At 54.9% G+C, this 15,205-nt stretch overlaps 1 protein-coding gene across 4 annotated transcripts in view; it reads right to left on the bottom strand.

The window, feature by feature from the left end:
• Nucleotides 1–15,205, bottom strand: part of TBC1D14 (TBC1 domain family member 14) — a 112,336-nt gene that overhangs the window by 89,973 nt on the left and 7,158 nt on the right. For all 4 annotated transcript variants that reach the window (XM_047857075.1, XM_047857072.1, XM_047857073.1 and 1 more), the window contains exon 2: nucleotides 10,032–10,770. In XM_047857075.1, coding sequence (XP_047713031.1) covers nucleotides 10,032–10,753 — 722 coding nt within the window. In that variant the 5' untranslated portion in view covers nucleotides 10,754–10,770. The remainder of the gene's footprint in view (nucleotides 1–10,031; nucleotides 10,771–15,205) is intronic.

Here is a 15,205-nt window from a genome sequence, read left to right as displayed (position 1 = left end):
AGCGCACACGCGTATTTACAGCAGCTTTATTCGTAACGGCTAAACCTCGGAAGCAACCGAGATATCCCGCAGCAAACGAATGGAAAACCAAGTGGGTCCGTTCCAGACAATGAAATGTTATTTAGTGCTAAAAAGCAATGAGCTTCATCAAGGCATGAAAAGACCGGGAGGAACCTGAAATGCACACTCCTAAGTGAAAGAAACCAATCTGAAAAGGCGACACTGTTAGGATTCCAGCTATGTGACATTCTGGGAAAGACGAAACCGTGGACACGGGAAGATGAGCGGTTGCCAAGGGCGTGTGGGGAGGGGGAAGGAGGTGGACGGTGGAGCGTGCAGGGTGTTTAGGGCAGTGGAACCACTCTGTGTGTTATGACAGTGATGGATACGTGTCACTATGCATCCACCCACACCCACGGAAAGCACAACACGAGAGCGACCTTGATGCGAACTGCGGACTCTGGGTGATGGTGATGTGTCTGTGCAGGTTCACTGACTGTAACAAGGTACTTCTCTGGTCAGGATGTGGATAATGGGGGAGGCCCTGCCTGTGTTCGCAGATGGGGATTATATGGGAACTCTGTATTTTTTCTTCTTCTTTTTTTTTTTAAGTAGGCTCCACACCCAACATGGGGCTTGAACTCATGACCCTGAGATCAAGAGTCACATGCTGTACCGAATGAGCCAGCCAAGCACCCCAACTCTGCAGTTGCTGCTTAATTTTGCTGTGAATGTAAAATTGCTCTAACAAATCAAGTCTATTAAAAAAAAGGAGGCTGTCTGGCAAAAAAAAAAAAAAAGGAAATACATTGAAATGACAAATCTATATTCACACACACAGCAAAACAACAGAGCAACACTGAAAATAATAAAGTAGTCCAAATGCACTAAAAAAAAAAAGGAAGCAGACTTCCACAGACCCCTACGGCCACAACCATCCTCCAGCACCCTTGCCCACAGCCCCTGCTTTACCACTCGTTAATCTAGATGATTCCACCCAGCCAGAGCCAGTTTCCCTACACGAGCACCAGTTCCCACCCCTTCAGATGCCGCTGAAGGACACTGCATTGCACAAGTCCCTGTGTGTCCCACTGTCTCCAGTACGTTCCATTCCTACTCCGCTACGAGGTTGTTCTTACCAGTAAACAAAAACACCTACACCTCCAACCTCAAAGAAGGAGACCTCGCAGCACTTCCTCCAGCTGTCACCCCGTGTGTTTACTCCCATCTGTGTTGCTGTTGGCACCTTCTCTCCTCTTGCTCCTTTTCAAAGTCCCTCCATGCTGCCCCCCACCTCACCCCCTCCTTCCCCCTTAGTGTGGGCATAAACTATGAAACTGATAGGACAGTCACTAGGCTGGCCTTGTGTCATCAGTGAGCCCATAAAAACCTACGGGGGCTCTCCCCGGGCAAAAGAGATTCGAAGCGCGAGGAGGATTCTACACAAGGGAGATTCTCTGTCCCTGGCTTTGAGGACACAGGGGACAACGGCAAGGAATAGGAGAAGCATCTAGTCGCTGAGAACAGCCACCAGCGGACAGCCATCAGGGATCTGAGGACTCAGTCCTAAAACCACAAGGAGCCGAGTTCTGCCAGTAACCGGACTTGAACCTGGACGTGGTTCGTTCCTCACCCCAGCCTCTAGATCCCTGTGAGCCGGCCATTACCTCGGTTACAAGGCCATTACCTCCTTGTAGGGCATCGAAAGAGAACCCACCCACACGATGATGGCCCACTGATGCTGTTTTAATCCACTACATATCTGTTTGCCATTTGTCATGTAGCAAACTAGCAGACGACCAGTAGGTCTCCTCCACTCAAAATTCTGCAGCTGCCCCCCTCACTCTGAGCCGAGGGCAGCGCTACGCTGGCCTACAGGCCCGGAGGTGGGACCGCCCTGACCTCCACCCTCCTCATCGTTCACTCAGCCCTTCACGGGCCTCTGTGCTGTCCCTCCACTGCACCGGGCCGGCCTGGGACTCTGCTCTGCCCGGCGTCTGCTTGGTCAACTTCCTCCCCTGCTTCGTCTTTGCGCGAGTCTCTCCCCCTCATGCACCTGACGGGCACCGCGTCGGTGGGCCACGCGGACCAGCCTATTCTATGGCCCGGCCCCTCCAGGCTCTGCTGCCTCGTCTCTCCCATGGCGCTGATCGGCACCAACATCTGTGCTCCCCTACTCACGGGCTACCACCCACCTCCCTCCACTAGAACAGAAGCTCCTCAAAGACAAGTGTCTTTGTCTTGTTCACAGACGAATCCCGAGCACCTAGAACAGCGCCCTGGCATACGGCAGGTGCTCGGTAAGTATTTCTTGGGAAAAACGTATGATGAGAAACGTGTTGAAGGGCCTAGCACAGTGCCTGGTACACTGCAGGCACTCAATAAATTATGGCTGCGATTTGTTGCCAAAAGGAAGCAAACGAAGCACAGCCCGGCACGGGGAGGCAGCCCACCCCCGACGATCTCCGCGGCTCTTTCTGAGCACAGCCTCCTGCTGACGGACAGGCTCTCCAAACGGCTCCTGCAGCAGCAACCAGACAACCTCCCGTGTGTCCCACCCGGACAGCTGGCCTCCTGTGGCTCCCGGCAGCCACGTCTGCAGAGGGACACCCTCTCCACGCTGGAAGAACCACCTCGACATGAAGTTTACCTGGAGCCAGAGAAACCTCTCCAGTCGGGGCTCCAGTGACCTCCCGGGTGCTGCAGCGGTGGGTGTAACAGCTTCGCTGCGTAAATCAGCGGCTGGAGAAGAAAGGCAGGCATTCCATAATCAAGGGGTTGGGCTGCTGACAACCCGCCTGGCACAGGAAGTCGCACAGAGGAATGGAAAAGCCGGGGTGGGGTCAGAGGACCCAGGCTAAGCGTGTGCCCGTGCAGACACTCACAGCACAGAGGACAACAGTCCGAGCAGCCGAGACGCCTCACAGACGTTTGGTTACTACAATGTCAACCACCCGACTAGGGGGCCTTGGTAAAATCTTCTCTGCTTCTCCCACTCACAGCCTCCCGGGCCTGTCATGGACCCTGCCCTTCCCCACAGCCCGCCCCGGAAGGCCTCAGGACACAGGGCTGACCGCAGCCTCACTCCCACCCGGCGGAACACCCAGGTAACTCCAACACTGCGAGAGGGAAAGGCCTTTTAATCCGCTCACACACGACGCCCTCTTCCTACTCAGGGAATGCCGTGCCCTGACGGAGACCCACAGAGTGACCTCCCCGACCTGCTGCAGTCTCCTCCACCCTGCCCTTGCACAGTGCCCCTGTCTGCTCCAGGGACATGCTTGCAGGCTCTGCACTGCACCTCTAACCACAGCTCATCTCCTCCTGCCCTCCCGGCCCCAGGTCCGCACCCCCATGTTACCAGAGGCAGCGTGGGGGCGGGCTCAGTCAGGAGAGCATACGACTCCAGATCTCGGGGTGGTGGATTTGAACCCCATGATGGGCACAGAGATTATTTAAGAATAAAGAAGTAAATTTTTCAAAAGAGGTCGTGTGTCTCTTATAGAAAGAGCAGGGACTTTGGAGTTGGGCCAGTGAACGTTCAGGTCCCAGCTCAGCCATGTGGTCTCCGGTGGGCAGACAGGCCCCACCTCACGGCTGCGCAGTGCCTGAGAACAGGTCAAGTGCCCGGTGCAGAACACGCACTCGGAGCAGGACAGCTACTGCCTCCCCTGGGAGCTGCTCGGAAGGCATTGCAGAGCCCGCCCCCGGCCTTGTCCCCAAGGCAGTTCACCAGCACCGGTGCCGACCTTTATCTCACTGTCCACTCTCACATGCTGGGTCTTGGGTCTGAATGCGGTCCTGAAAGCCCTGCCCCATCTGGGCTCCCACACACCTTTCTGGTCACCTCTCCTACCTCTGCGCTTTCCCAGCAATGCTGAGCTTTCTCCTGCTGCCATGACTCTACCCACGCCGATCCTTCTGCCTCAGGAACACTGTCCCGACCTCGTGCATACTTTCAAAGACCCGCTGCCCCCTGTATTTCTTTCTGGACCCCCCCAGGGGCTTGCTGCCGTGTTCCCATCTCTCTTCAAGCCATCATCACACCGCACGCGGATTTACCCGGTGGCCTCCAGCACTAGTCAGCCCAGCCTCGTATCTTCTGGCTTCCCTGGCCCCCTAGCACTCGGAGCTCAGCACCGGGATCACTTTCCTGTTCACGGCTCCGTAAGTGAGGGGCCCTCAGCTCATTGTGCAAACAAGGACACTAAGGCCCGGGAGAGGCTGAGTGCCTGCCTTACCCGAGACCACATGCCAGCAAATAGCAGGTCAAGGGAACGCCAACCAGCGCTCCCGCCCAAGTATCTCAGTAGTGCGTGCACACGCATGAGCGGGCATGCGTGCACGTACACACCAGCGGCTGTTTTCTGTAAACCCTGACATCAGGTCAAAGCCACCAGAACATCAGCAAGGGAACATGCTAATCCTAAAGCGGTCAAAGTCAAGTCAGGCAAAAATAAACAAATAAGACAGCGATATGCCTCCTAGATGCCCGGGGCTTCACATCCACGTACACTTCCTCCCTGTGACACGCGAACGTCTTTCTGTTTTCCAGACAAGAAACCTAAGTCCAGAAACCCAAGCCCTGCATCCCCGCTATGTTAAGCTACTTAACTACCCGTTGCCTCGGTTTCCTCACCCATGACGAAGAATTACTTACCTAAATCTATCAGCTTTCGGTGCAGGATACAAAAACTACTCTACAAATTTCGAGCAGAAAGGGATCTAACTCAAGGACTTGGGTGATTTCAAAATCCTCGTGAGGCCTCAAGTAGTTGGCTCTAAGCTGGGCCCCCAGGAACAGCTCCCCACACCGCGCCTGCGTCGGAGGTGCCAAAGAACCACGGGATTCAAGAATGCAGCAGGATCAGGAAGCCACCACCATGGCCACCCCTTCCACCGCGGCTGCCTCGCAGCGGCCAGGAAATGAATACTCGGCTGACGCTGGGACCCGATTCCTGCCCAGAACCCCAGGCCCAAGACGCACACTTCTAACCCTGGCCGCCACAGGAAGGAAGGCGGCCTGGACTGAAGGTGGCCTGGAGGAGGAACAAGCCCACCGGCGGGATCTGCCTACCGCCCCGTCCCCCACCGTGCTCTCTCCCGTGATGTGCCACAAGGCTGAGAACGGTACCGCGCAAGCTCCAGACGCTGCCTGCTACTCCCGCACAGGGGGTGCCGGCCGGCACAGGTTTCTCAAGTACGGCCGCCCTGCTGGGAAACTCACCTCTCAAGAGAGAAAGAAACGACCCCACTCCTTCCTCAGCGCGGTTCCCAAATGATCAGATCCCCAAAGCCCGGGTCAGTACAGAACTAAAAGTTTAGTTCAACGCACCCACCCCAAGTCAAGATGCCTTAAAGATTTGTTTTTCTTAAAACAAGGGTTTCACATTTTTCCATGTGGCAGGTCCCTAAAAAAGGTGAGACCTTACGCGAAACTCCGACAGAAGCAGAGAGCAGGGCCAGAGATGTGATCTGCACACTGGGCTTCTGCTCTGTCCAGAGCTTCTCTCGCACGGCCTCACTGAATTCTTAACAACCGCTCTTTAAGACAGGTGTGATGAGCCCCCCGGCACACACGGGGACCGCGGAGGCGAGGGGAGCTCCTGAGATCACACAGGTCAAACCTGGGTCCCCTCGCCTCTGTTACAACTCAGGGGGTGCCAGGGCGAGCCGGGCGCAGACCTCGCCCCTAAGCGGCCCGCAGCCAGGTCGGGAGGCAGACCGGAAAAAGGCACCACTATGGTTCTTTACGGGCAGCCCGAGGCGGCACCGCCCCAGCCGCCCCTCCTCCCCACGCCCTCTGCTTCCCTGCCTCCGGTGCGGCCCGAGCATCTCCCCCAGATCACCTCCTCGGACAGCTTCGTAAAGGGCCGCCCCAAAGCAGCTGCAAGTGCTCAAAGCTGATTACCACCTTCCGGGCCGGCGCAGATTAGCAGCCTTGAACCCCTGGCTTCACAGAAAGAACCCTTCTCCTGCAGACAAGTGTGTTACTGACTTCCTCTCCCCTTGTCCGCCCAGGTGTCTAGATAAGTACCGTTAAAACACAGCAGGCCCTCGGAATCCCACAACAGTCCCTCCCTCCAAAGGAGATGAGGATCCTCCTGAAGTTGTATTGTATTAGTGAATTTCCTTCAAGGAGACGAACACCAACACTCACAACCTGTTAGCCCAGTGGTTCTCAACGGCTGGGTAACTTTGCCCACCCCCTCCCCCCCCACCCCGCGCCTCCCCAGGACATACGGCTATGTCTGACTGTCGTAACCGGGAAGCGCTCCTCGCACCTAGAGGGCAGGGGCCAAGGAGAGCCATCCATCTCAAAGCGTCAACAGTGGAGAAATCCCGATTTAACTTTCTGAATAACTTCTGATTAAAGTAAGCACAACGTTAAGAGAAGAACTGAAGAAAACTTTAGAAAAACGTATTTTAGAAATGACAATATTTATGGGGCTCCTGGGTGGCTCAGTCAGTTACTCGTCCGGCTTCAGCTCAGGTCATGATCTCACGGTCCGTGAGTTCGAGCCCCGCATCGGGCTCTGTGCTGACAGCTCTGAGCCCGGAGCCTGCTTCGGATTCTGTGTCTCCCTCTCTCTCTGCCCCTCCCCCTGCTGACACTGTCTCTCTCTCTCAAAAAATAAGTAAACATTAAAAAAAAAAAAAAGAGTAGAGTAAAATAACTTCCTCAAGGTCACACAGCTTTTAAGGGGGAGAGCTCACACTGGACCCAGCCAGTCTGACTCCTGCCACCAGCACTCGACTTCAGTACCCTCACAGGCTCACGCACTCACACAGCCCTCACACCCCGCCCCCATGTGTCTGTGTCCCCCAGCAGCTGTGAGCTCCGTGAGGCCCGGGACCTCTCCGCTCAGGGCAGAATCTGCAACAGAGGCACCTACTGCAGGCTGGGTGAAGAACGGATCAAAAGAACGAAGGGAGCCGGGTCCCTGTCACTTCTCTGCTCCTGTCTTACCCAAGCCGCCCTCATCAAGCAGTCAGGGCCACCAACAGGTCTGCTGCCTCAGGCCACAAGTCCCATGACTGTCTCCACCCCTTCCTGGGAGCCTCATTCTCGAGACCAGCCTTCCACAATACTGTCTACGTTTCCTCCTATGATTTCCTAGAAATCGGCTCCGTGAGGACAAGGACTAACAGACAGAGGCTAGGGTAAAGGAAGTTGCCTGGGGGCAGGGGATACAATGGAGAAACAGGACTCAGAAGCTTGGGCTGGAAACACCAGAGGACCAGCTCCGGCCTCAGCCCTGCCCTCAACGCAACTCATATGGTCCTAACTGTGTACCAGGCCCTCTCTGTAACCCACCTGTAAAATGTTTTGTGGGTTCCAAACATTTTTGGCACAGAACCCTTTTCCCCTCAAAGGAATCCTAGGTTGAAACTCTTCTCCAACACTTTAAGATTCTAGGACAAAAAACTCACTAGACTTAGCACATGGTATCACATATTTTGATCCATTTGTCATTAATATTCCACCTGCTTCCCAAACGTACTTAACACTGGCTCACAATAATATGATAGCCATCCAAAGGGTAAGGGACGGGGCGCCTGGCTGGCTCAATCAGTGGAGCGTGTGACTCCTGATCCTGGGGTTGGGAGTTCAAGCCCCACATTGGCTGTAGAGATTACATCCATACACACATACGTACATACACTTTAAAAGAAAAATTTTAAGCGGCATGGGGACAAGAAGCAAAGAATAAAACACAGACGTGGGACATTCAATTTCCATGGCACCAAGTTATGAAAGATTTTCAAGAAACGGCAGCTTTACCGTACTATATAATCTCACTTATACATGGACTCTGAACAACAAAGCAAAACAGGAAGAGGCTCAGAGACAAAGAACAGCCTGGTGGGAAGGAGGTGGAGACGGCAAAACAGGGGAGGGGGATTAAAAGGAACACACTTCCAGTTATAACACAAGTCAGATGCAGGGTGCAGTGCACAACCTGGGGGACACGACACAGTAACAGGAAACAACTTTGCATGGTGACAGATGCCAGTGAGATCTGCCTCAATGACCACTCGGTGACATACGTAAATGTCCAATCACTCTGCTGTACACCTAAAATGAACATCACACTGTGTCAACGACACTTCAATTAAAAAAAAAAAAAAAAAAAAGGCAGCTTCAGCAATGATCCACAGTGATCGACAGTGTTTCCTTCCAAAGGAGAAGAGGCTCCAACACAGATGCGAGGCGAGGCAGCGGAGCAAGGCAGGGTCCTGACAATCCCAGGGGGCAACTGACACCTGAGAGCTTACTCTGTCTGGGTCCATCCAGGTTCCCACGTGTGAACCCACTTCGGCCCCGTGACCACACGTGAAGCAGGTCTCAGAAGAGTACCTTGTGTGTCAACAACACATTTTGTGCTGGGCGCTTTCTAATGCTCGTTTAGAGATGAGAAAGTGAACTCGCAGAGGTGAGGCAACTTGTTCAAGGTCACACGGCTAGGATGTGGGCGCAGGTCTGTTAAATCCAAAGCTTAGCTCTTCCCTCCGGGCTGCTTCCCAGCCACCCCCATTGCGAACCAGGCTTCCCAAGTTTGCCAAGAACCCCATGTGGCTCTGAAAACCTGCCTCGCAAGCCCTTCCCTTGAGATTCTGATTCTGGAGCTCTGGGGTGGATCCTGAGAAGCCACGTGTACCAGGCACCCAGGTGGTACCTGTAACCAGGAAACGCTGAAAACAACGACCTGAGTAAAGAGAACAGCTCGGCCACACACATCTGAACCACCACCTGCTTTAGGGCTCTGATCTCAGAAGGGACGGCGACCGTCTCCCCCACAGCTCCTGGGCTCCTCCCCCTGAGGCGGTCCTGAGTTCTGCTGAGTTCTGGGACTAGGGATGCTACTTGGGGTAGCTTGCCGCCTGTCTGTCGGCACATCGGGGAGAAGAGGTGCCTCAGGAACCGCAGCTGCGCCAAAGATCTTCTCCCTCGAGTCTGGTCCCAGGCTCACTCGAGACGCCGCACACGCAGAGGACGAAGCAGCGGATGCGGCGGGGAGTCACCATCGGCGCCCGCAGTCACGGAGTCTCCAGCTGACTCTGCCAGCACGGCACACCACCTCACGGGGACCCCCAGCGCCACAAAGTGTCCCACACGGGCTTTGCTATGGTACACACGCTCGGGGGGAGCTGCAGCGGACCACGGAAACAGGCCCGGAGCCCACACGACGAGCAGCTGGGGAGGTGGCCACTCCCCCGCACCCCCTCTCGCACAGCCCCCGTGCCCTTCCTCACGGCGCTGCACGGCGTGGGGGTTCACAGCGGCTGTGTGACAGACTGACGTGTCCCCGCCCACCGCCCCCGGCCCGTGAGCCCTCCCCAAAGTCATCACCTGTCACCACTTCCATCGTCCTGCTACTCCCGTCTTACCTGCCAAGAGCAGAGCGGGGGACATACACGCTTGCTGAACGAAACCACGAGAGCACAGGTTAGAGGCAGGTCCTCTGCGAGCCAGGGCCCCAGCGGCCCCGGCTTGGCGCCTGCGTGGCCTGGGCCTGACGCAAGTGGGAGAGCGGCGGCTGTGGGGCCGTGAGAGCACACACCCCAGCAGCAGGGCCTGGGCCACAGCACGGACGCCACAGCACAGCCACGCAGGGCACGGGGGCCGGAGGTGGAAACGTGGGTTATTAATGCCGAGACCACCCAGGTTGGCACGCTGTGCTTGGCCCAAGAGGCTCAAGTTATTAGCATAAAACGCCCTTCAGGGGACAAGGTTGATTTGGTGACACCGGCCCCTTGTGGATCACCCTCAGACACAGCAGCAGGTCAGAGGCCAGGAAGGGACAACAAACTGCGAGTGCGCCAGGGAGGGACACAGAAGTGACAGCGGTGAGGACTCAGACAGCAGAATCACCAACACAGCTCCACAGGACCCTGGGCCACCGGGAAAAGACGCGATTGCCTGCGTGACACAGGGCCTGCTCAGCAAGGCAGGAAACCCCCGTTTTTGATGAGGACATGCGGCTGGCCTGGTCACCTAACCCCTGCAGAGACAAAGATGGTGTTACCTGGTAAAGAAGTTACTAAATGGTCCCAGTATTTTCGATTTACTCCCATCCTCCGTTCCATCGACACAGTCCTGCCGGCGCAGCTCCCGGGTTTCCTTGGCGGAGCTCAAGGTGACGTCAGTGAACTGAGGGTCGTCATCATTCTCCAGGGTCACGATGGCACTGGAGCTGCTCGTGACCACAAGGTCCAAGATGTCCTCATTGCTGACGGAAAGCGTGGCTGACAGCTCCGTGCCGAGGCTGGACACGCTGCAAACGGAGACATCATCGCTGCGGTTCAGGGCCTTGGAGGCGGGGCTGTAGAGCTCGGCCGCGTCATAGCCCGTCCGGGGGAACGTGGACGACTTCCGCACGCCCCGCTCCCACTCGGCACTGCCGGGAGCCGGTGGCGTGTAGGACGGCAGCGGGCACGCGCTCTGGCAGGCTCGCTCCGGGACGGTCCCCGACTCAGATGGCTTCCTCTTCACGTGGGCCACGCTGCAGGGGACAGGTTCCGGGTTACCGATCTCTAGGGTGGGAATGCCCGAGTCCACGGACTTAAGGCTGTGCTGATCTTCTAAAGGCCCAAGCTTCAGCTTGGGCCCGTACTCTGGCAACGAGAGGGATCTGGGTGCCTTGAGATTCAAGTGTTGTAGATTCTGAATATGATTTCCTGGCCGACCGTCCAGAATGCCCATCAAGGCTATGCCATTTGTAGAGGTGGAGAGGTTTCCATCAGTCATCTTGGTCCAAGGAGAAACTAGGAAAAAAAAAAAAAAAATACAAAAATGGAAAGTAAGATCGTGGCTACAAAATCCTAAGACACCACTCTGCTAGTGCACAGCTCGAATGTTCTGATGCCCTTTTTACAGAGGAATCCTTGAAAAAGTCCCACGTACTCGAGTTTTCATTTGGGACCAGAAGCTAGAGTTTTGGCATATATTACCACGATATAAAATGATAGGACAGGGGCGCCTGGGTGGCGCGGTCGGTTAAGCGTCCGACTTCAGCCAGGTCACGATCTCGCGGTCCGTGAGTTCGAGCCCCGCGTCAGGCTCTGGGCTGATGGCTCGGAGCCTGGAGCCTGTTTCCGATTCTGTGTCTCCCTCTCTCTCTGCCCCTCGCCCGTTCATGCTCTGTCTCTCTCTGTCCCAAAAATAAATAAACGTTGAAAAAAAAAATTAAAAAAAAAAAAGATAGGGCAATAACCTAAAGGCTACATACGTCTAAGGTAAAAATACTTAAACAATCCCCTTCCTCATCATCACCAGCACCACACCGGTCACATGTCTGACCCCCAGGACAATACTGGGGGCATGAGGACCAGGCCAGGCAGGGAGAGAGAGTTGTTTTTCACGTTATGTTTTGTTTAACGATAAACAAAATACCTCCATCAAAAATACGTGAATTCATGGGGCACCTGGGTGGCTCGGTCGGTTGAGCATCTGACTCTCGGTTTCGGCTCAGGTCACGATCTCCTGGTTTGTGAGCCTGCCCTATGTCAAGCTCTGCGCTGGGAGGACAGAGTATGCTTGGGCTTCTCTCTCTCCCCGCCCCTCCCTGCTCTCTCTCTCTCCCTCTCTCTCAAACATTCAAAAAAAAGTACATGAATTCATAACCCGTATATAAGTCAAGTTCTACTTATTCTGAGACAGCATAAAAATCAAGATGTTGCCATCAAGACAGGAACCAAGATAAAGCAGGTATGCCGTGTACGGTAAGATGACCCCAAGCACACCCAAGTCGGCCGCGGCCCCCATGATGCTGCGGTCGCCTTACTTGTGTCTGCAAGGCAGGGCATATCACCCCCATGACCATGGAGGAAACCAAGGCTCCAAGGGTAATAAACAGGTTCGAGATCATAGTGTTACTTGGTGGCAGAGCTTGGACTGACCCCAAAATGGGCCAAACCTAGTGGATGAAAAGCCTAGTGTGGGGTTGTCAAAACCCAGGTAGGAGGTTGCTTCGGGGAAGACACATAATCAATACAGGAAAAACAGACCACGGACCCACAATAGAGATTTGAGTGACAAGTCAAAGCTGTTGGTGACACACACCCCTGCCTACAGCGCTCTGGCCTAAGGCTGGGGTGGGAATGACGGGGTGGCAGGTGCACAGGCCTGGACAGCAGAGCCCCTGGGAGACTGAGAACCCAGGTGGAGGTGATGCGACCTTCTACTGACCTTTAGAATGCCACAACTAACTGGGGCGCCTGGGTGGCTCAGTCGGGTACGCATCTGACTTCGGTTCAGGTCATGATCTCACGGTGTGTTGAGTTGGAGCCCCTCATTGGGCTCGGTGCTGTCAACATAGAGCTCGCTTCGGACCTTCTGTCTCCCTCTCTCTGCCCTTGTCCCACTCATGCTCTCTCTCCCTCTCTCTCAAAAATAAATTTTAAAAATAAAATAAATAAAATGTCAAAACTAAAGAACCTTGATGGGGTTACTGAAATCTGATCCGTGGCATAAGACAAGATAAAGAATGGTACTTTCTTGGGTTCCAATGGGACTCTTCCTGGGCTCTAACCCCAGCTGCGCTGGACTGCCTGGGCAGAATTAAGAAAAGGAGCAGGAGAAAAGCATTCCAAAGGCACTCTCTTGGCAACGGCCGTCATCAAAGAGGCAGCGGTGGAAGGTTCTGAAGCGTGGCGGCAACAACGGTAACCACCCCCTTTTGGGGGTCACTGGGCCTTCCTAAACCCCTTCAGGAAGCCTGGCCCCTCCACCACGTCAACACAGCAAAAGCAAATTCACTAGAAGCGAACCAGAGGGCGGGGGTGATCTCCCTCCCTCCCAGAAATCGAAGGAACCAGCCAGACCGACCGTGCAGCACTGGAGCCAAAATAGAAACGTGAAGGAATGAATCAAAATGCAGAATTCAAAAATAGACTGAACTATGTATAAAAACTTGAAATATGACCGAGTGAGTAAGGATCATTTAATCATGATGTTGTACTGATCAATTATCAATTTTTCTTAGAAGGCAGAACCGCAGCGCACTGCACCAAAACAAAAATACCAAATTAGTCTCTAATGCAAATATAAAACTATAAATGTGTCACCTGAAGTGCTTCTCTAACCTGCAGCGCAAAAACTCGGTTTATTCTCCGAAAGAATCTCGCATCACCTCGGCACACGTGAACACAGTTTCGGTGTCTCGCGGTGCCCGCCGCCCTCGGTGTCCTGGGCTGGAGCCTCCACTCTGCGTCCCCAGCCCCGAGCTCCTCCAGGCAAAGCCACGGCAAACTCTGAGACCCTGAGACCCTGCTCTAGGAAAGTGCCCGAACTCAACCCCTCTCTGTAGCAACAGGATTCACAACGGCGAGACGCAGAGAGAGTCACAGGTACCCGGACTGGAGAATTGTACGCTTTTCTTTTTTTAATCAAAAGGAGAATACGGTAAGAAACATTTTTAGCACGTAGTTAAGAGCTAACGTCTGGCAATGTCAAAAGTTCCTAGAATTATCAAAACACCATCAACACTCTGACAGGTCAGGCTGGCAAAAAGCCAGCAACACAAGAGGAAATCTTCACCGTGAGCGGAGCCGAAAGCCTGGTGACCTGGCCAGCTGAAATGAAATTCTGGCCTGCCACTTACCACGGGGAGAAGCTGAACCTTCCTGGTGCCCGGCAGTTAAATGGGGCAACAGCACGAAACTCACGGCTGCTCTGAGGATAAATGAAATGAGGCATTTCGTTTATGGGCACGTGGGCACGCCCCACGTCTGACCACAGCAGGTGCCCAGTAAATGCCAATTTCCTCTCCTTCAGCCACATAAAGAGCTGAGTACCTGCAAAAACTGTGTTCAGACTGAGCTTCTGACACTAAAACGGGAACGCAAAACAAGCGTGCTCAGTGAACACTAGGACCCCTGCTCCGAATCGCCCAGGTGAAAGCATGCGGAAGGAGAACGAAGCAGGTCTGGCAGAGCCCTGGGGGCCAGGACAGCGGGACGAGGGCCTCTTCTGAGGAGAAAACGAATGACCTTTGAAGGCTCCACTGCTTCCAAGTCCAACTTAAGTTCCTTAAGCCTCACAAACAAGGTGGCAGCCTTCAGGGAAATAAACGGAAAAGCAAGAACGTACTTCCATTTGCAACACACTCTTAAACCAAACCCCGCAAGGGCCAAGGCCACCTGTCCTCAAGCCCTTCCGCCTGGGGCCACCAGTACAATGAAGCCAGAAGCCGCGGTCCAGAGCACCTGCCTTCCGAGGCTGCGCACACAAAGCGCCCGCTTCTCAGAGAGGCTGCAGGGTGGACTCTGGAAGCCTGCCAGGAGGCCAGCTGCAGATGCCGGCCTCCAAGTCACACGTTCTCTAAAGACCGGATCAGCCTGAATTCCCCGAGCCGGCACGGGGCCCCCCCGAGCCCATCCTTGCCAGCCTCAGCAGCCTCGTGCCGTCACCCTCGCGCCTCTCCAAACCCAGCCGCGCGGCCCCACTGCCCGGATGCTCTCCCCAGCTTGGCCACGGGCGCCCCTGGGGATCTGGTACGTATGCCGCAAGGAGACCCAGCCCACCTGCGAGACCACCTCCTCTGAGAAGCCTTCCCCTACTCCCCCCCGGGAAGCTGCGGATCCCCCTTCCTCTTAGGCTCTTTTTGGCCACACCCCTCACACAACTGTATTTACAGCTGTCCCCATGTCTCTCTGCTGGTTTCTAGGCTTCGGGCAGGTACAGCGCTAAGCTAACGGGTTCCAGATGCCACTGCCTGGCAGGGACTGAGGACTCAAAAATCCATTTGCGGAGTTAATCATTATTAACAACGATGTCCTAAGAGGGCAGGTTTCTGGGACAGTCCATCCAAGAAACCTCTGCTGAGAGCTGGGCTACGCTTCAAGAACGTGGTGAGCAGCGGAGGTCACAACATGAGGAAGAAAATCCCCACCGTCAAGTCCAGGCATCGTGTGCGGACAAGAGACACAGCAAGCGAGTGACGAGGAGTGACGACGGGCTACCGCGCCACCCGGTGAGCACCAGCGGGCACGTGATGGTTCGGAAAGTAAGAGACTTCCTCCCTCTGCACTTCTCCCCAGAGCCTCAGACAAAACCCCTCGCCCGCAGCAGTGGCCGTGGCAGCAGGCTCCCTCCCCACTTCTTCCGGGCCCAGGCGGCCAGCCACAGGCACGCGATACAAGGTTAATGATGACCAGCCGTCATCACCTCCCAGACCTGGAAAAACACACAAAACGTCAA

This window comes from Prionailurus viverrinus, chromosome B1 (genome assembly GCF_022837055.1).
Source record: "Prionailurus viverrinus isolate Anna chromosome B1, UM_Priviv_1.0, whole genome shotgun sequence".
Taxonomy (NCBI): Eukaryota; Metazoa; Chordata; class Mammalia; order Carnivora; family Felidae; genus Prionailurus; species Prionailurus viverrinus.
Note: the sequence above shows the minus strand (reverse complement) of the source record. Positions and strands in the feature narration are given on the sequence as shown.